General features: G+C 40.1%; 2 protein-coding genes across 2 annotated transcripts; one reads left to right on the top strand and one right to left on the bottom strand.

Annotated features, from left to right (window-relative positions):
* Nucleotides 1-626: 626 nt before the first annotated feature.
* On the top strand, nucleotides 627-7,325 carry LOC114477132 (neuroblast differentiation-associated protein AHNAK-like). Its single transcript, XM_028469251.1, has 4 exons — nucleotides 627-731; nucleotides 2,992-3,100; nucleotides 3,183-3,303; nucleotides 3,381-7,325. The coding sequence occupies exons 2-4, from the start codon at nucleotides 3,098-3,100 to the stop codon at nucleotides 6,710-6,712; spliced, it is 3,456 nt and encodes a 1,151-aa protein (XP_028325052.1). The 5' UTR covers nucleotides 627-731; nucleotides 2,992-3,097; the 3' UTR covers nucleotides 6,713-7,325.
* Nucleotides 7,326-19,762: 12,437 nt separating this feature from the next.
* Nucleotides 19,763-21,130, bottom strand: LOC114476353 (ectodysplasin-A receptor-associated adapter protein-like). The gene is made up of 3 exons (XM_028467784.1): nucleotides 21,110-21,130; nucleotides 20,912-20,951; nucleotides 19,763-20,848 (listed from the first exon to the last, which is right to left on the bottom strand). The coding sequence occupies exons 1-3, from the start codon at nucleotides 21,128-21,130 to the stop codon at nucleotides 20,460-20,462; spliced, it is 450 nt and encodes a 149-aa protein (XP_028323585.1). The 3' UTR covers nucleotides 19,763-20,459.

The raw sequence follows: 21,130 nt of genomic DNA, 5'->3' as shown, positions 1-21,130 counted from the left end.
CCTTTTTTCAGAAATTTACATTAAAGTCATTTTCTCATTTAGTCAAATAATGCAGTAGTTGGTGGTACCAAATCATTACTCCGTATGTGCTACGGGGGTGCCAGGGGGCCCCCGGGGGCTCCATTTTTTACCTGACCACTCCTCTGTTAATGCTTTTTGAATCGGGGTGTAATCTGACATGGATATTCTATGAGCGGATGTCTAGAGCCTCTCTGAGACATTTTTTACTAGATGGAGTCATTTGACTGAATTCTCAGAAACATGGCACATGCTATTTGGTGCAGAGACGTTCAGCGGGCCCAGCCGTAGTTCATCCCAACTTGTTGTTTAAAATCTTTTTTTTGTGTTAAAAGTGTGCCAGTCATTGATCTGTATATATACTGTACTACTGTATATAGGCAGTGATTGAAGTTGTGGAGGATCTCTATATAAAAGTTTGTGTTATGATAAAGTGTGTGTGTGTGTGTGTGTGTGTGTGTGTGCGCACCTGTTGGTCCTGTTTCTGCTGAACCTTCTAACCAGGTTTCCGTGCGTGTGCATGTGTGTGTGCATGTGTGTGTGCGTGTGTGTGAGTGTGTGTGTGTGTGTGTGAGTGATGCTGCCTGTCTAACCTGTTCTCCAGCATAGCTTTGTAGCCTTTAACTGGTCCAGTCCTCCTGCGGATCCTGGCAGAGCAGCTCTGATCATCTGAGGACTGAGGAGGACTCATCCTGGACCTCAGCAAACCACAGGTACCTCATGTTTAAGATCACATTCCTTTCTGTGTGTTTTCATCATGTGTTTCTGAGATGTTTGAAACTTTGTTTTTAATAGAAAGCATGTGTTAATCTGTGAGAGTGACATTATATTTAGTTTTATAATAATTATTATTATTATTGACTAACTGCTTAAGTCATGTTCACTGATAATCAAATGCATATTAATGTGGTTTATTGTGGTTTGTTCTTTGATCACATGAAGCTTTCTTGTCCTTTTTTATTGGTTTTGCTTTGCTTTATTACACCTTTTATTTGACCTGATATTTACTGATCTATTAATGAGTATTGTGTACTTGTGTATTAGTGAAGTAGAATGAGTGAGTAATGTGTGAGTCAGCTGACAGTGACAGTGTGATGAAGAATGTATGATGATGATGATGATAAAGTCAGAACTGGGCCTGAAGCGACAACCCAACCCAGATGAAGGCGGGGTACCAAATCACTGCCAGGTTTCACACTCAGTATCGATAGATTCACGCTTCATATCCTGTCCTTTACTGAGCAATGATACTGCATGGAGAACAGTTTTTATTCCTATTATTCTGAGGATACCATTATTGATCGTACCTGGATTTATTGGCTCTTATTAATAATGACATCTGATCACACGGTGCACACATCTTTCTGAGGAGCAGTAATAATAATAATAATAATAATCAAACATTGTGGCTGATTTTATTATAAAGAAAGACCAATGACATTTTAAACGTGACAAAGATCTCAAAACTCGTCAGTTTGAATCAATGTCTGTGATTTATGGTGAGGTTTGCACATGGAGATGTTTGGGTGGGGTTGAAGCGAGGGTGTGTGTGTGTGTGTGTGTGTGTCTCAGACATCCAAACCAACTGGTTAAGATGGACACATTCCTTGCAAAGGCTTAAGATTTTTTCAGCATAAGGTGATGCGTGAGTGGGCGTCGTCCTGTGATACTGTCAGTGAATCACAGTCAGCACAGGATGATGATGATGATGATGATGATGATGATGATGATGATGATGATGATGATGATGATGGCATTGTAAACATGATCCACTCTGTTGAAGCTCTAAATTATGAAAGACTTAAGACTCGACTTAGACTTTAAAACAAACGACTCGTGACTTTAACTCAGACTTGATCCTGACTCAGGAAAACTTGACTTCCTGCCCTTCCATGACAAAGGATTTCATTTTATTATTGATGATAAATAAGTCACTTTGATTGACAGGTCCAGCCAATCAGGCTGAGGCGTGCAGCACTAGCAGAGAAAATTATTCCAACAGTGAAATCCTTTAGATTTATAAATTATACTGTGATTATTTATTGATTCTACTTCCCAGTGTTATTATTATGGTTTGTTTGGTTAACAGAGGAACTGCAAACATCGAGAAATGTAAAAAAAGCTGTATTGATTTGTTTATAAAAAGCATTATATCAGAATATATCACTATTATTAGACTAATATGTACAACTCTGTTCAAGTAATTCATCATTTATACAAGTTGAATAAACTCTCAATGCCACTACAGGGGCACTTGAGAGAGTGGAAAATGAACAGATGAAATCATAAAAATATGGGGTTTTATATAATGTTTATTTCAGGTAAAAGTGATCATCATAATACTGAAAATACAAGGTGTGTTGGGGAGAAAACTGTAAATGATAAAAACTATATGAACAACTCTAAAATAGTTAGGGTGTCAGAAAAAAATTGATTCAGCAATATATCACAATATTTCCCCACACGATTATCATATAGATCCAAAAAAATTTCCAAATCAATTTTTTAAATCATGTTTAAAAAAATAATCTATTTAATATCGCTAACATTAGCATAGCTTGTAAATTCCCAGTCACTAGGTGTCAGTGAACGCACCATCAGACCTTGTTAAGAAATGAGATTTTATTTTTGTAAATGTGTTATCACTCATTTATTCCATCATTATGCTCTATAGGTTTCTTTTTTTCTCATAGAATTCTGAGCAAAATGTTGTAGTCAGACAAAGAGGGAACTTTTATTCAGGATTAAATGAAAAAGGGGGGATTTGAGCCAAACAAGTTTGATCTGCAGGTATTTACTCTGCAATTTGTTCCCTTTCAAGCAAAGTTGGAAAACATTGAGAAATGAGTATCAGTCACTGACTCTTATCACTGTTACAGATTAGTTTGAAAGAGGTTTTATTAATTGTTGCTTAAATGATGAGACACATGAGTTTTAGAGTCTAACAGCCAACATGGTGGATGTTCTGTACAGATAGTTCTGCTGTTTGGAGGGTTCACGCTTTGGAGCACTTTGTTATGAAGTGAGTGAAGTGCAAGAACTCGACTCAATATATGGATGTAAAGACACTGAGAGAACAATGGTAAGTAGGAATCCTGCTGGAGCATGAAACGAGTGAATGTAACGAGTGAATGAGTCTCATTTATTTAACTGTGTCCAAATAGAGCAGGGACAGCAAAAGTGGAAGTTTCTCCGACAGCCTGGAGCTGGGTGACTCTGAGGACGGAGTCGTCATTACAGGCATCAACAATGACACCGTGGCAGCAAAAAGTGGCCTCCAAGCTGGTAAGGGTTCCCCCACTCCTTTAGGGGTGTGTTCTGTGATGGCGGTCTGTAGGTGTGACTGTTTGTTTCCTTCACAGGAGACGAGCTCGTGGCAGCCACTATAAACCTGGACAATCTGAACAAAGACCAAGTGCTGACCATCCTGAAGGCTCTGGAGCCTTATGAAGACAACATGAAGGTCCTGACCAAGAAGGACCTGAGCGTCAGTGAGGGTCTGGGCTCCTTAGATATTGATGGAAAAATACTGGGTGGTAACATAAATGGCCCATCTGTCAATGGCAGCATTCCCAACATCGGTGTGAACGCTCCTAGAGCTGGACTGACAGGACCTGCTATCACAGCAGATGTTCCTGATGTTTCTCTCTCCACTCCTGAGCTCAACACTTCCAGTCCCACCGTCAACATCGGAAAACCACAGGTCAAAGGAGGGAACTACAAGGCTCCCAAGTTTGCCATGCCCCATTTCAATTTACCTAATATTCGAGCACCAAAAGCTAAATTGGATGCGTCTGGTGACATAGACCTCCCTTCTGTCAGTGGAAATGTAGAAACACCTGACCTCCAGCTGTCAGCTCCACAGTACGAGCTCAAAAGTCCAGATATGGACTTAAATGGGCCAAAAGTGGATCTACGTGCTCCTAACCTAGATTTAGAAGGTCCAGATGTTAATGCCCCCTCTGGTAATATCAAATGGCCTCATCTAAATCTGAAAGCTCCAAAGGTCAAAGGTCCAGAGGTAAAGGGAGGTTTAGGTTTACCAGATGCTGACATCAACCTCCCCAAAGCAAACATTGAGGCCCCCGATCTGGACGTTGAAACCCCAAACCTTGAGATCGATAAACCGAGTGGTAAACTGCATTGGCCTCATACAAAGTGGGGGAAGCCCAAACTTCATATCCCCAAAGCTGACTTAGATGTAGATGCTCCAGATGTTAATCTCTCAGCTTCAGCCTTGAAGGGTGACCTCAGTGCACCGGATGTTGACTTGAATCTGCCCAAAGCAGACCTTACGAGTCCTGATCTGGAAGTTAAATCCCCAAACATTGATGCTTCAAATGGCATCAATTGGCCTCATTTGAAATGGAAGAAGCCGAAAATCTCACATCCTAAAACAGACCTGGATGTAAATGCTGACTTAAGTACGCCAGATTTAGATCTGTCTGCTCCAAAGGTTAATGGTCCCAGTGCTGGACTGGACCTCCCTAAAGCTAATCTTGATTTTCCAGACCTTGATGTGCAAACTCCAAATATCAGTGCAGAACCTCCATCAGGAAAAATTGCATGGCCTCATCAAAAGTGGAAGAAACACAAATTACAAATCCCAAGAGCTGACCTCGATGCTGATTTAGCTACACCAGATGTTGATGTTACAGTTCCAAAATTAAATGCTGACATTAATGCCCCAGATGTTGATCTCAATTTACCAGACGCTGATCTTGAAGGTCCGTCTGGCAAATTAAAGATCCCAAGATTAAAAAAGCACACTCTACGGCTTAATAAACCAAAAATAAAAACTCCTGATGTGGACATTGGTGCTGATGTAAACACAGATCTCAATTTCTCACCAAAAGCATCACTTGATGCACCTGCGATTGATCTGGATTTACCCAAAGCTGATGTTGACATCAACGCACCAGATGCAAACATTAAGGCTCCTTCTCTCAAAGGAAAATGGCCCACTTTAAAAAAGCCAAAGTGGTCACTCTCAGGTCCAAAGGTTAACGGTGCAGACATAGATGCTGATCTTTCAGCCCCAGACCTGAAACTGGATGTGCCAGATGCCAGTCTAGACTTGCCCAAAGCTGAGGTGGACATTCCCAACCTAAAAGCCAACACTCCAGAGATTGAAGCTCCCTCAGGAATAATGAAATGGTTCAAGCCACATAAAGATGTTTCGATCAAAGCTCCAAAAGCAAACCTCAATGCTGATGTGAAGGTACCAGATGTTGATTTGAACGCACCTGATGTTGATCTTTCAACCAAAGTGGATGGTGGGATCGAAGCTCCCAAATTCAATTTACCAAAAATAAAAGGGTTAAAACTCAAAGGCCCTGATTTGGATGCTGACGTAAAAGCACCGAAAGCCAGTCTTGATTTACCTAATGTTGACGTAGATGCGCCGAGTGTTGACCTCAAACCTGTAGATCTCTCCTTGCCCACAGTCAACACTGATGGCAGTTTAGATGGATTAGATCTTAAAGGCCCTAATGTTGATACTTCAGGGGGGAAACTGAAGCTTCCAAAATTCAAACTGCAAAAGTCAAAAGGACTTAAACTTGATGTTGACTCTGAACTAAAGAATCCAGATCTTTCTCTAGATGCAAAGATGCCAGATGCAGATTGGAGAGCAGGTGACCTTAATCTAAAAACACCTGATGTGAATCTTAATCCCTTAGGTCTGGATTTGAACGCTGGCACCGGTTTACCAGACCTCAAACCACCCAGTTTAGATGTATCAAACGCAGACCTCCAGATACCCGATTTATCCTTGAAAAACCCTAACCTGAACATGTCAGCTCCAAACATTGATGGAAAACTCTGGGCACCTGGTGTAGAAGCTAACTTGCCTAAAGCTGAGGTAGAAGTTCCTAATGTCACAATGAAATCTGACACCAAGCTGAATAGACCCGATATTGACGTGGGGGATTTTAAATTACCTCACATGAATATTCCAAATCTTGACCTCTCAAATCCAGGTATCAATGTGCAGAGCTCGCACCCCAAAGTAGAGGGACCTGGGATCAACATCAACACCCCTTCAGCAGACGCTGACCTTAGTGTCCCCGCTGCAGATTTGAATCTTACAGGAAATGGTGTGAATGGAGCCAAAGTCGATGTAGAAGGCAGCATTGACAAGCCTAAAAACTCACTTTTTAAATTCCCCAAGTTAAACTTTGGGAATCTATCTTCAAAAATCAAAGGCCCAGAGGCTGATATCAGTGCAGAGCAAGAAAATGGTTCAGGTGGTGACGGTGATGCTGAAACGTCCAACGATGAGTTTGAAATCCCTGCATTTATCTTCCATAAACTACCCAAAAATGGCATCGATGGTTTAGGTGGCCTGGCAGATAGTTTTGAGCTTTCAAAAGACGAGAAAGAGGAAAAGGATTTCCATGTCAGCAAAGGAATACGTTTACCAGTCATCAACTCAGCGCTAAATGATGGAGAGAAAGTCAACATCTTTGACAGGCTGAGGAAGGCCAAAGATAAGATTCCCTCAGCCAACGCCTCGCCAACTGACAACCAGGCCAACATCGACCTGAAGCTCAACGCAGACTCGGCTCTGGTACGAGGAGACACTTTCAAAGTAGAGAAGCCAGAGTCCACACTGGGGCTGGTAGCTCCGGAAATATCTACATCAGAGAACACGACATTTTCTCAGAGCCTCTCAAATATGTTGGGTCTTTAGGACAACAACACTTTACTTTGTAAAGTGGGGTGTAGACGACTCCTGCTCTGCAGAGTGGGTAGATCAATAGAGTAGCCCACTGATTATTGAGTATGCCTCACACAGTCACAAGCAGTCACTTGTGGGCAGATGTAGGGAGGAGGAACCAAACTGATGGGAGCATGAAAGGCTTTAGAAGATCAGCTTGGACCATCCACCAGCTCCAAAAAAGCCCAAACCATAATTCTATCTGTTCTTTTTAGATGTTTTTTCTGATCTCTGTGGCTTTTTGTCGTCTGATATGGTTTTGTGACCAAAGCCAAACTTCTTTTTGAGCTGTTGTAAAAACATGTAACTAAATCAGTACGTTAGCTTTCTGTGTAGTTGCTGTGTGAGAACTAATAATGTTCTAACCTTTGTGTATATTCCAGTTATTTATGAGCTTGTTTTTGTTCAATTAGAATGTCTCAGTATTGCCTGTGATTGAGAAGTTTGTGAGAAAAACCTTTTGTCATTTAAAAGGGTGAGCCATCCGTGTAAATGAATGTATGTGTGACATTTTTCTCAGTAAATCAGTCAACGTCCAGTAATCTTAATATAATTCTCTGTCCAAATAAAATATGACAATGATTAATTGAAAATGTGTAATTTTTCATTTTAAAATGGAACATGTAGACTCACTTTTAAACCAGTTTCATGCATAGGCGGAGTTTGAGATTCTTTCCAGGTGGGAAAATTAAAATTAAAATACAATTAAATATATAGAATGTCCCAAGGATTCACGACAACCACAATGTGTGTAACATAAACAATAATGCAAAAACGATTGGTAACATAATTGATAATGTTGATGACAAAAAAATTGCGTCGACACATCGTTTAATGTTGTAAATTCATGATAAAATCTTTCTGCTTCATTTTTGCTGCAGTACCACATACATGACCTGCTGAAAACCAAAATACAGCTTGACATTTTCAGCACCTCTTGTAACTTAAAGAAGGAGAGAGTAAAGTAGCTCAAATTAAGCAGTGTTATTATATATGATGTTCTACATGATATATGAACAATAGATACATGTGCTTTAATATGGGAGATACACTTTAGCATGGAGGGACAGACGTGTCAGTTGTAAATCACTAAGTAAGCTACGGGGTTCCTCAGGGCTCTGTGCTAGGTCCAATCCTCTTCTGTATCTATATGATCCCCCTTGGTAATGTTATGAGAAAATACTCTGTTAACTTCCACTGCTATGCTGATGATACCCAACTGTATGTATCAATGAAGCCAGGTGAGACAAATCAGCTATCTAAACTTGAGGCCTGTCTAAAGGACATTAGGGCCTGGATGGACCAAAATTTTCTTCTTCTCAACTCAGACAAGACTGAGGTCATTGTACTGGGCCCGCGACACCTTAGAGAAACCTATGCTAGCCTAACTGCCCTAGATGGCATTACTCTGGCACAAAGCACAACTGTTAGAAACCTTGGGGTTCTATTTGATCAGGATTTATCCTTCAACTCTCACATAAAACAAACTTCAAGAACTGCCTTCTTTCATCTCCGTAACATTGCTAAAATCAGATCTATCCTGTCTCAGGGCGACGCTGAAAAACTAGTCCATGCTTTTGTTATCTCTAGACTGGATTATTGTAATTCTCTTTTAGCAGGCTGCCCGAGCAAGTCGCTTAAGACACTTCAGCTGGTTCAAAATGCTGCAGCACGTGTACTGACTAAAACTAGGAGAAGAGATCACATTACTCCTGTATTAGCCACTCTGCATTGGCTTCCCATAAAATATAGAATAGAATTCAAGATTCTTCTTCTCACTTATAAAGCCCTAAATGGACAGGCACCAGTCTATCTCAAGGAGCTTGTAGTGCCATACAATCCCCCCAGAACACTACGCTCTCAAAATGCTGGACTACTCGTTGTTCCATTTGTCTCTAGAAGTAGTAAAGGAGGAAGAGCTTTCAGTTATCAGGCCCCACTTCTCTGGAACCATCTACCAACCACGGTTCGGGGGGCAGACACCCTCTCTACCTTTAAGGTTAGGCTCAAAACATTCCTCTTTGGTAAAGCTTTTAGTTAGGAACCAGCTCATAGCTCATAATTAAGATGCAATAGGCATAGACTGCCGGGGGGGGGGGTCTGGCATGCTCGGTTGGAGAGAGGTTGGAGAGGGCGTTAAGAGAGAGGTCATTTAGGTTAGAGAGGGACCGGAGAGGGTCCCATTCCTCTCTCTAACACTCCCTCTATGTCTGCTTCTTCCCTTGTGTGTTTGCTCCTGTACTCCTTCTGGCTTTTGTCTTGCAGGTCCGTGGGATCCTCAGTGTGGAGTTACAGAGACTCAGCGGCTCTGTCTCCACCCTTTTCTCTGCACACACCCAACACAGCATAACGTGGATGGCTGTTCATCATAGGAATGGGATCCACACAAGGTTCCTGCTGCTTAACAGAAGGTTTTCCTTGCCGCCATGATGAATTCATGTTGGGTGTGGGATACATATGTATGTGTATATACGTATATATGCATATGTGTGTATCCATAAAATGAAGAGTCCGTCCTTAAGACTGCTCTACTGTAAAGTGCCTTGAGATACCATTGGTTATGATTTGGCGCTATACAAATAAAGATTGATTGATTGATTGATTGAAGTTAGACACAAATAGTGTAAAATAAAGAGATGCATAAGGATGAAAAGCATTTAAAAGTCCAATTACGTAGATTATTGCATTAAACTGTTCCAGTCGCTTGTTTTCTTGTTGCATCACTACAAACAACAGACTAGTGAGTCTGCGAAGCACCCGCGGTGTCCGCCATGTTGTAAACAAAGCTCTGAGCTGCTACGGGAAGCAGGAGGAATAAATCTCATTGGCTGCTGCAGTCCTTTAAAACTTTTTTACTTGATTTTATTTTGGAAACCTTTAAATTTTATATTATCGTTTTTTATTTCCTAGACACTGTGTTTTTTGGCACTAAAAACATTCGTATATTATGTAAATTATATTAAGAATTAGGAAAACTGTAATGAAAACTTTTGACCACTAGGGGGCAATGCCCCTGCTAACTCTGCATATGGATTTAAGGTAAAACATCTCCTCCTTCAGGCCCTTGGCTGTGTGCGGACTCTATAAAGGTGCTATTTGTCCATGTAGTAAATGTTTTGCTGGTTTAGGCCTGATGTGTTCCACAGCAGCATAATAGATGTGTAAGTTTGAGTTCTGACTGATGTTACCTTCATCCTTAGTGTGATGGATCTAACAAGCGGCTCACAAAGGCAAGGCAAATGTATTTGTATAGCGCATTTCATACACAAGGCAACTCAATGTGCTTTACATGATAAAACATTCAATTTTTTAAAATCAATAAGAACATTTAAATCAGTAAAATCATCAGTAAAATCATCAACAAACTTATTACATCATCAACATGACCATAAATCTCTATCATTCATACACAGTAGAGAAAAAAAGTTCCTTTAACTTTGATTTAAAAATGTTCACATGTGATGCTGACTTCAGCTCTGCTGCAGTTTGTTCCACTTCTTTGCAGCATAACAACTAAACACAGCATCACCATGTTTACTGTGAACTCTGGGCTCCACTATCTGACCTGTGTCCATAGATCTCAGAGACCTGCTGGGTTCATACCTGACTAACATCTCACTGATGTATTCTGGACCAAACCCATTCACACATTTATAACCAGCAGCAGAACTTTACAGTCTCCTCTGAGGCTGACTGGGAGCCAGTGTAATGTGTTCTGACCTCTTTGTTCTGGTTCAGACCTGAGCTGCAGCGTTCTGAACCAGCTGTAGATGTTTGATGAAGACCATTACAATAGTCCAGTCTGCTGGAGATAAAAGCATGGACCAGTTTCTCCTGATCTTTCTGAGTCATTAAACCTTTCACTCTGGAGATGTTCTTTAGGTGGTAGAAGATGTTTTTGTGATAGATTTGATCTGATGCTGAATGTCAGATCTGAGTCAATCAGAACACCAAGGTTTTTGACTTGGTCTTTATCTTCTAAAGATCCAGACTCAGATACTTGCTGACAGCAGTCCTCTTTTCCTTGTTACCAAAGACAATCACCTCCATCTTGTCATGGTTTAGTTGAAGGAAGTTTTCACTCATCCATCAGTTTACTTTTTCTAAGCAGTCACACAACACCTCAATGGGACCATAGCTTCAGAGATGTTGGTCTAAACTGACCTGACAGCGCCACACAGTGGATGAATGTCTGTAGAGGTATTTGTTGGACAGTGAAAGGATTTCAAAATTAGAGGTTTGAAATTAGGTTCAAAAGGATTTAAGATCAATATAAAGTGTGTGTAATACCAGAGCTGCCTGCTGCTGCTTATTATTATTATTATTATTATTATTATTATTATTATCATCATCATCATCATCATCATCATCATCATCATCATTATTATTTGGGGGCCAGGGAACCGTGTATGTAAGCATACGCATTTCGTTTCCTAGGACCAGCGGTGCTAGGAACCCTATTGTAATCGAAAGGATTTTTTTATATTTATTATGTTTCCCGCGGTTAAAGTAGTGCTACAGCTTAAACTGTGCAAGGTAGGGCGGTGCCCTTTGGGGGTTGGGTCCAGACCACCCTACGTACCTTGGACGCAAAAATTCACACATGTTCGCCAGCAGGTGGCGCTATAACAATGGCCAATAACTCCTACAACATTTGTTGCAAATTTAAAACCTTCATATCCACAGATTCCTTGAATAGCACTGAATCACCTGAGCTAGGCCACGCCCATTTCCGCCTAAACTTTTCTCGGAGCAAAATTGCAAAAACTGGAAAACCTACTTTTTCAAACTCCTCCTTGGGGTTTTGTCCAATCAGCGTGAAACTTGGCACGTAGAGTCTTCAGTTGGACCTGATCTAAAGTTGATAAAATAATTTTGTTCGGGTAAAATATACGCAAATTATTAGTTTTCTAGCAAGCTATAAAAACGCGAACTGGCGCATATCTCGGTCAAAATAAATGCTAACAACACCAAATCTGAGATCCTTAGTTGGCATGTGACTGTGAGGGTATGCGCCAAATTTGAATAATATAGGCCACTAGGGGGCGCTACAAATAACGAATATTTATATCTCTTAAATGGCAAAACCAATTTTTACCAAATTTGGAGGGTATGACCTTGGGTCAATCCTGAGGCGATATCTCAAAGTGTTTTTGTGATTGGTCAAAGTAGGCGTGGCTTATTACATCATAACATATAAATGATTATTAGATCTTAGTTCAGCTTTTGACACTATAGATCACTATATTCTACTAGAGAGATTAGAGAAATTACTTGGAATCACAGGGACTGCCCTAAACTGGTTTAAGTCCTACCTATCTGATAGGTACCAGTTTGTACACGTGAATAATAAGTCTTCTGTGTACACTAAAGTAAGCTACGGGGTTCCTCAGGGCTCTGTGCTAGGTCCAATCCTCTTCTGTATCTATATGATCCCCCTTGGTAATGTTATGAGAAAATACTCTGTTAACTTCCACTGCTATGCTGATGATACCCAACTGTATGTATCAATGAAGCCAGGTGAGACAAATCAGCTATCTAAACTTGAGGCCTGTCTAAAGGACATTAGGGCCTGGATGGACCAAAATTTTCTTCTTCTCAACTCAGACAAGACTGAGGTCATTGTACTGGGCCCACGACACCTTAGAGAAACCTATGCTAGCCTAACTGCCCTAGATGGCATTACTCTGACACAAAGCACAACTGTTAGAAACCTTGGGGTTCTATTTGATCAGGACTTATCCTTCAACTCTCACATAAAACAAACTTCAAGAACTGCCTTCTTTCATCTCCGTAACATTGCTAAAATCAGATCTATCCTGTCTCAGGGCGACGCCAAAAAACTAGTCCATGCTTTTGTTACCTCTAGACTGGATTATTGTAATTCTCTTTTAGCAGGCTGCCCGAGCAAGTCGCTTAAGACACTTCAGCTGGTTCAAAATGCTGCAGCACGTGTACTGACTAAAACTAGGAGAAGAGATCACATTACTCCTGTATTAGCCTCTCTGCATTGGCTTCCCATAAAATATAGAATAGAATTCAAGATTCTTCTTCTCACTTATAAAGCCCTAAATGGACAGGCACCAGTCTATCTCAAGGAGCTTGTAGTGCCATACAATCCCCCCAGAACACTACGCTCTCAAAATGCTGGACTACTCGTTGTTCCATTCATCTCTAAAAGTAGTATAGGAGGAAGAGCTTTCAGTTATCAGGCCCCACTTCTCTGGAACCATCTACCAACCACGGTTCAGGGGGCAGACACCCTCTCTACCTTTAAGGTTAGGCTCAAAACATTCCTCTTTGGTAAAGCTTTTAGTTAGGAACCAGCTCATAGCTCATAGTTAAGATGCAATAGGCATAGACTGCCGGGGGGGGGGGGTCTGGCATGCTCGGTTGGAGAGAGGTTGGAGAGGGCGTTAAGAGAGAGGTCATTTAGGTTAGAGAGGGACCGGAGAGGGTCCCATTCCTCTTTCAAACACTCCCTCTATGTCTGCTTCTTCCCTTGTGTGTTTGCTCCTGTTCTCCTTCTGGCTTTTGTCTTGCAGGTCCGTGGGATCCTCAGTGTGGAGTTACAGAGTCTCAACAACTCTGTCTCCACCCTTTCCTCTGCACACACCCAACACAGCATAACGTGGATGGCTGTTCATCATAGGAATGGGATCCACACAAGGTTCCTGCTGCTTAACAGAAGGTTTTCCTTGCCGCCATGATGAATTCATGTTGGGTGTGGGATACATATGTATGTGTATATACGTATATATGCATATGTGTGTATCCATAAAATGAAGAGTCCGTCCTTAAGACTGCTCTACTGTAAAGTGCCTTGAGATACCATTGGTTATGATTTGGCGCTATACAAATAAAGATTGATTGATTGATTGAGATTGAAATGAATAAACATTGATTTCAGCTGAATTTTTATGTTGAGGGCTGTGAATTTTACAGGGTAGATATAGAAGACCACACAGAACACCCATACCAAAAAATTCGTCACTAGGTGGTGCTATAATTGCAAAAATATTTTGGCCTTTAACTTTCACAATTTAATTCACATCTTCATAAAATTCATATCCACATGTTCCCTACATAGAGTCGAATCTTCTGACATAGGCCACGCCCACTCCCACACTACATTGCTCTTTGTAAGTCACTACATATCACAAACTTACTTTTTCAAATTCATCATTGGGGTTTTGTCCAATCAGCGTGAAACTTGGCACATAGAGTCTTCATTTGGACCTGATCTAAAGTTCAGCAAAAATTTTTGTTTGGGCAAAATATGTGCAAAATATGAACGAGTAAAATTTTCTAGCTCGCTATAAAAATGCGAATTGTTGCATATCTTGGTCAAAATAATAGCTAACACCACCAAATCTGAGATACTTGGTTGCCATGAGACTGTGGGGGTATGAGCCAAATTTTAATAAATTAAGCCTCTAGGGGGCACTGTAATTATGAAAAATGTGTATCTCCTAGATGGCACAACCGGTTTTTACCAAATTTGGTGGGTATGACCTTGGGTCGCTCCTGGGACCGTATCTCGAAGTTAAACGCGATTGGTCAAAGGGGGCGTGGCTTATTACTACATAACATATAAATAAACAAACCTTTATTTCAGCTAAAGTAATATGTTGAGGGCACCACTAGGTGGCGCTATAATAGGTGCAAACACATTTTGGCCTGTAACTTTCACACTTTAAATCACATCTTCCAAAACTTCATATCCACCTGTTTACAGCAAATGGCACGTTGGCCTGTGTCCTGACGCTCGCCACGAGCCCGCCGTCCTTCATGACGTACTTCCACGGGCTCCGTGAAACCTGAGGGCAGAGTCGTGCGGGAAGGCTTGGCCTCCTTTCATAACTGCTTGCAGTTCTAGTTATTTTCATAATCGAATAATTGGTCAATAAATTCATCGATTAATCGGATTAAAAAAACAACACATTTTTATTTTCAGCCTCCCATTGTGAATGGAGTGACAGGTCATCCTAAGGTGGACTTCATTAGCCACACGTGTCCATATATCAGTGAGAGACAGTTTGCTGTTTGTGTTAAATGCAATCTTCACTTTCTTTAAAGTCTTCATATTTTATCTCCATGTGTTTTGTTAGATGTAAAATGTAAAATGCGTCATTCATCTCCACTTGGGGCGACCATGGCTCAGTGGTAGAGTGGGTCGTCCAGTAACCGAAGGGTTGGGGGCTCAAATCCCGATCTTGGGCAAGGCACTTTACCCACATTTCCTTGTATGAGTGAGTATGAATTGTGAAGGTGGTCAGAGGGGCCGTAGGTGCGAAATGGCAGCCATGCCTCTGTCAGTGTGTGGCTACATTGTAGCTTACCACCACCTAACTGGTGTGAATGAATAATGGTTTCTGTAACGCGCTTAAGAGTCTCCTCAAAGTAAGCGCTATATAAATCCAAGCCATTATTATTCATCCATGGACACATGCCTCATGTCAGTGATAATCATGTAGAGCAGGGGTCTCAAACTCAAATTACCTGGGGGCCACAGTAGGCAGAGTCTGGGGGCCACAGTAGGCAGAGTCTGGGTGAGGCTGGGCTGCATCAGATATTCCACAAAAAAACTTTGGTAAAAAAAAATAAATCTTCATAAACATCATGAAACTTGGCAGGTCGAGTCTTCAGTTGGACGTGATCTAAAGTTAACGAAATGAGTTTGTTCGGGTAAATTACGCGCAAATTATTAACGAGTAAAGTTTTCTAGCTAGCTATAAAAACGCAAACTGGCGCATATCTTGGTCAAAATAAATGCTAACAACACCAAATCTGAGATCCTTAGTTGGCATGTGACTGTGAGGGTATGCGCCAAATTTGAATGATGTAGACCACTAGGGGGCGCTACAAATAACAAATATTTATATCTCTTAAATGGCAAGACCAATTTTTACCAAATTTGGTGGGTATGATGTTGGGTCCCTCCTGAGGCGATATCTCAAAGTTATTTGCGATTGGTCAAAGTGGGCGTGGCTTATTACATCATAACACATAAATAAACAAACATTTATTTCTGCTGAATTTTTATGTTGAGGGCAGTTAATTTTACAGGGTAGATATAGAAGACCACACAGACCACCCATACCAACAATTTACGCCACTAGGTGGCGCTATAATTTCAAAAACATTTTGGCCTCTAACTTTTACAATTTATTTCACATCTTCATAAATTCATATCCACATGTTTCCTACATTGAGTCACATGTAAGATGGCGCCGCGGATGGTCGCCTCGGTACTGCGCTCTCTCGTAGTTGTTGTGTTTTTCACTATTGGAGAGAACACAGTTGACCGAGTCAAATTCCTCGTGTGTACAACATACACTTGGCGAATAAAGCTGATTCTGATTCTGATTCTGATTCTGATCTTCTGACATAGGCCACGCCCACTCCCACAGCACATTGCTCTTTGTAAGTCACTGCATATCACAAACCTACTTTTTCGAACTCCTCCTTGGGGTTTTGTCCAATCAGCGTGAAACTTAGCACGTAGAGTCTTCAGTTGGACCTGATCTATAGTTGATAAAATAATTTTGTTGGCTCAAAATATGCACGAATAATTACTGAGTAAATTTTTCTAGCTCGCTATAAAAATATATAACTGGTGCATATCTCGGTCAAAATAAATGCTAACAACACCAATTCTTAGATCCTTGGTTGGCATGAGACTGTGGGGGTATGAGCCACATTTTAATAAATTAAGCCTCTAGGGGGCACTGTAATTATGAAAATTGTATATCTCCTCAATGGCACTACCGAGTTTTACCAAATTTGGTGGGTATGACCTTGGGTCGCTCCTGGGACCGTATCTCGAAGTTAATCGCGATTGGTCAAAGGGGGCGTGGCTTATTACTACATAACATATAAATAAACAAACCTTTATTTCAGCTGAAGTAATATGTTGAGGGCTGTGAAATTTACAGAGTAACTATAGAAGAGCACACAAATCACCCATAGCAAAAAGTGAACCACTAGGTGGTGCAATAATGGGTGCAAATGCATTTTGGCCTGTAACTTTCACACTTAAAATCACATCTTCCAAAACTTCATATCCACCTGTTCACAGCAAATGGCACGTTGGTCTGTGTCCTGACGCTCGCCACGAGCCCGTCATCCTTCATGACGTACTTCCACGGGCTCCGTGAATCCTGGGGGCAGAGTTGTGCGGGAAGGCTTGGCCTCCTTTCATAACTGCTTGCAGTTCTAGTTATTATTATTATTATTATTATTATTATTATATTTAATGCCAGTTTTGTGCTCTGTAGCCTGGTCACTGAAGGCTTCACACTACAGCAGGCATTTCTTTATCCTTTTTTTAAAACTATATAAATAAATGTATAACTTTATTCACGACTTCATGATTGACATGAATGTTGTTCTCGGGGAAACAAGACACTCAAAGAAGGGATGTAATGTATTAATGTGGGACAGTAGGAACACGCTGATACAGGTTTATTCATATTTGCATTTGTGGAAATTTTCTCTTGACAATGATGACAGACCCACTGGTATAAGGTCACACTACAATAATTAATACATAAAAACCACTACAGGAACAATAATTATAATACTACTACTACGACTAATAATAATAATAACATTTCAACAAATGTCCCATGGTCTTTGGTCGAAAACATTTTTGACAATTATTACGTGATTATTCATTATTCACACTGTAAATGTTTAGTTTGATCTGATCAATACTTTATAGATATGGATAATGTAGTGAGGGGGTGTGTCCTTATTTATCTTCCATGTTCATCTTCCAATATATCTGTAACTCCATCACATAGAAAGGTAAATATAGTAATAAGCTCCACCCACTCTCTCAGAATATAGAAATAGATCTGCTATACATCCTATCTGGTGGACATGTCAGCTCCTCTAAATAGTCACTAAGTCAGTGTGTGTTTGGGTCTGGAACATGTTTGGGTCTTCAGTAAACTACTTATCATATGTCTCAGCTCCCTGTAATGTGATCAGCTTAGAGCTATGAACATAGACTGTTCACATCACTAATGATTAGTCACAGATGTGTGTTGGTTCTAGACTCACACGCTCTGGAAATATGAACATATACTTAGTATTTTACTATTTTCATTGGTTCATAACTACATGTGGGAATATAATAAATAATCTGATCTGTTTTAATTTATAGTATAAATGTTACTCTTTATTTTGGACCCTAACTTTGAGTTATTTCACCACATGTTAATATTTTTAATCCTCTACATTGTAGCCATTGTAGCTTGGCTCTGTGTCTGATAATCATTTATTAGTTTTTCACTAGTAACATAAAATTTTTTTAAATTATTGCATCAGAAAAACATTATTGTTTGAAAACACAATATTTACTATGAACACATTTCTCATGTTCTACGTTTTCTCTTTTTTTAGACTGAAAAGCATGACCATTTTTTGAAATGTGTATCTACTACTGTGTGTGTTTTAATCCGTGTGTAGAATTAGGATTTGTAAACTAAAATTTTTAATTTCAAAATTATTATAATTTTTTTTTTATTAAAACAACACAATCTTAAACAACTGTATTTCTATAGTTTCACTAGTTAAACTAAAATGCAATAAATATGAGCTCAAACAAAATGTATTTGGGGTTGTGAGAAATTCTAGATATAATAATGGGGTCACAATCCAAAAAAAGGTTGTGAACCACTGCATTAAATACTGTTTATTTCACTTATTTACAAAATAATAATATCGTTCGTTCATCACTATGATCTATAGATATTTTTAAATAGTTTTCTAAACAAAATGTAGTCGTCGGACAAAGGAAGACTTGTATTCAGAAATAAGAGAAAGGGGGATTAGAGCTAAAAGAAGTTTGAGAACTTGGGATGAAGATGATTTCAGTTATAAAATCATTATTGTTTTATGAAGTTGGCTCCTGATTGGAGGGTCTGTCACATGGTATGAGCAACAGATCTAATCATTTAGACGTCGTGTGGTGGTAATTTGAGAAAACGCTTTTCCTGCAACATGGTGTGATGATCTATCTGCATCAGGTCAACGTTTGTGTGCTTTCTGGGTAAATACGACAAATGTTGAGGATTGAACCAGGATCAATAAACAGCTTCATACACAGTATATTTGATTTAGCATTAGAGCAGTGGTTCTCATACTGTTTAGCTTTAGTCCCTGTTCTCTTATTTCTGAATCCTCGTCTCCCCTTTTCTTAGAAAACTATTTAAAAATATCTATAGATCAGAATGATGGAATTAATGAGTAATAACACACATTTTAAAGAATCTCATTTTGTAACTAAGTGGAAATAAACAGAATTTAATGCACAACTTTTTTGTGTGAGAAACCATCTGAGAGGTTTTAATGGTTCCAAGTCACTAATTTATTGCAAATAACTTCATTTGAATGCTTTATGAGGCTAACTGCTAACAGCTAACAGCTAATGGCTAACAGCTAACAGCTAATGGCTAACAGCTGACAGCTGACAGCTAACAGCTAACAGCTAACAGCTAACAGCTAACAGCTGACAGCTAACAGCTAACAGCGAATGGCTAACAGCTGACAGCTAACGGCTAATGGCTAACGGCTAACGGCTAACAGGTATGTAGTGGCGGTTTCGGATGAACACGTATGTCATAAAAACAGTGATTGACCGTAAAAGGTCGTAGAAATATAGAAATGGAACAGAATGCAGATACTGTCAGTAAGTGTGTGTTCACCAGGGTTGGGCTCAATTACATTTTTTAGTTACAATTACGTTCTCAATTACTAAAGTGCAGTTACAATTAATCACAATTACTGAACCTGAAATAAATTACCCAATAAAAGGTAACTTTCCTCTTGTGTTAGCCTTCTGTTAGCATCTCTAATGCTAACGGGTCCTAAATCAGCTGTAAAATACACTAAAAACGAATATCTATCATCTAATTTGTTTCCTATCTATTCCTAATTTATGAAACTATATGTATTAATATTTATGGTGTGGGCGTCTGAGCCTTGTTTGTGTCAGTGTACCCCTAGATTCATTTTTAAATGGTCAAATGTGAGAAAACTTGATATGAAACTAGTTTTGATTATTATTAATTACATATGTGTAGAATTGTACATAAAACTGTGACATGGTTCAACAATTTTGCTTTAGATTATAATTGACAAATTTTTATTATTTTTCGTGGCACTTACAATTACAAAGTCAATTATCTGAACTCAATTACAATTTTAATACAATTAAGAAAAAAAAATGTTTTTTATTACAATTCCAATAATTTATCAATTATGCAATTACAATTACAATTACAATTATAATTGAGCCCAACCCTGGTGTTCGGTGTCTCTCTGGTGATTCTGTAATTCATTGATATTTGTGTTAAAAATAAAAGTGTTTTTTAAAAGAAAAGGAGGGATTGATATGTGATTACAGAATCAGTTGTGGTCACACTGCCCTAAGCAGGCCAGATACCACAGCACACTGATAGCATTTTTTAAGGTCTCTTCTCAGAGGCTTCGTCATTGTTATGCTTAGCGCAATCAGCAGCTATAAAACCCTGAGAGCACTGAACAGCTACACACACACACACACACACACACACACACACACACACACACTGAATCCCAGACCGGTCTGCCTCCAGAACCCTTTGACCAAATAAACCCTGTGTCCACATCTGACCAGCACCCCTAAAGCACCACCACAGGTACAGTATATGTGTTGACTAGTAGGATGTTAATGTGTGTGTTTCCAGCGTGAGGGCCAGTCCTTCTCCATCCATCTCTGCAGCAGTCGTAGAACATCTACTCTCTGGTAGAGACGACACAGTTCAGTGAGCTCGCTGACGCTCCTCTGGTTGTAGCGCAGCAGGAACTCGTGGGTGGGGCTGTGGGACAGAGACCCCTGGGTTCGGTGCTCCAGCAGGGTCAGTTCATCGTAGCTCATTCCCCACCGACTCGCAAAGTTCTTCCAGTTCTTAACGGTGCAGTGGTTGGGATCCAGTTTGAGCCTCAGTAGATCCAGCAGGTCTTTGTCGTTCATCAGGTCGCTGATCTTTGGAGGGGGGGCAGGAGGGGGGCACTTAGTACACGAGCTGCTCCAGATCTGCAGGTCTTTAGGATTGTCTGGAGGAGAGAAGGTGGAGTTAGAACCTAAAGAAAGACAGGAACCATTCAGACGTTGTTTACCTGCTGTGGTGGAGGTGGGACACGAGCATTCTTCAACAGGCTACAAACACATACACACAATGAGTTATTGATTACTGATCACTGATTATAGATCACAGTAGAAACCATTAGTGTAAAGTGATTTCTGTTCCTATTGGTTCATGTGTCAAACTTAAGGCTTAGGGGCCAAATCTGGCCCTTAGGAGCATCCAGTCCGACCCGCAGGAGGAAGTAATACAT

The sequence above is a fragment of the Gouania willdenowi genome, chromosome 15 (genome assembly GCF_900634775.1).
Source record: "Gouania willdenowi chromosome 15, fGouWil2.1, whole genome shotgun sequence".
In the NCBI taxonomy this organism is placed as follows: domain Eukaryota; kingdom Metazoa; phylum Chordata; class Actinopteri; order Blenniiformes; family Gobiesocidae; genus Gouania; species Gouania willdenowi.
This window is presented reverse-complemented; position numbering and strand designations above follow the sequence as displayed.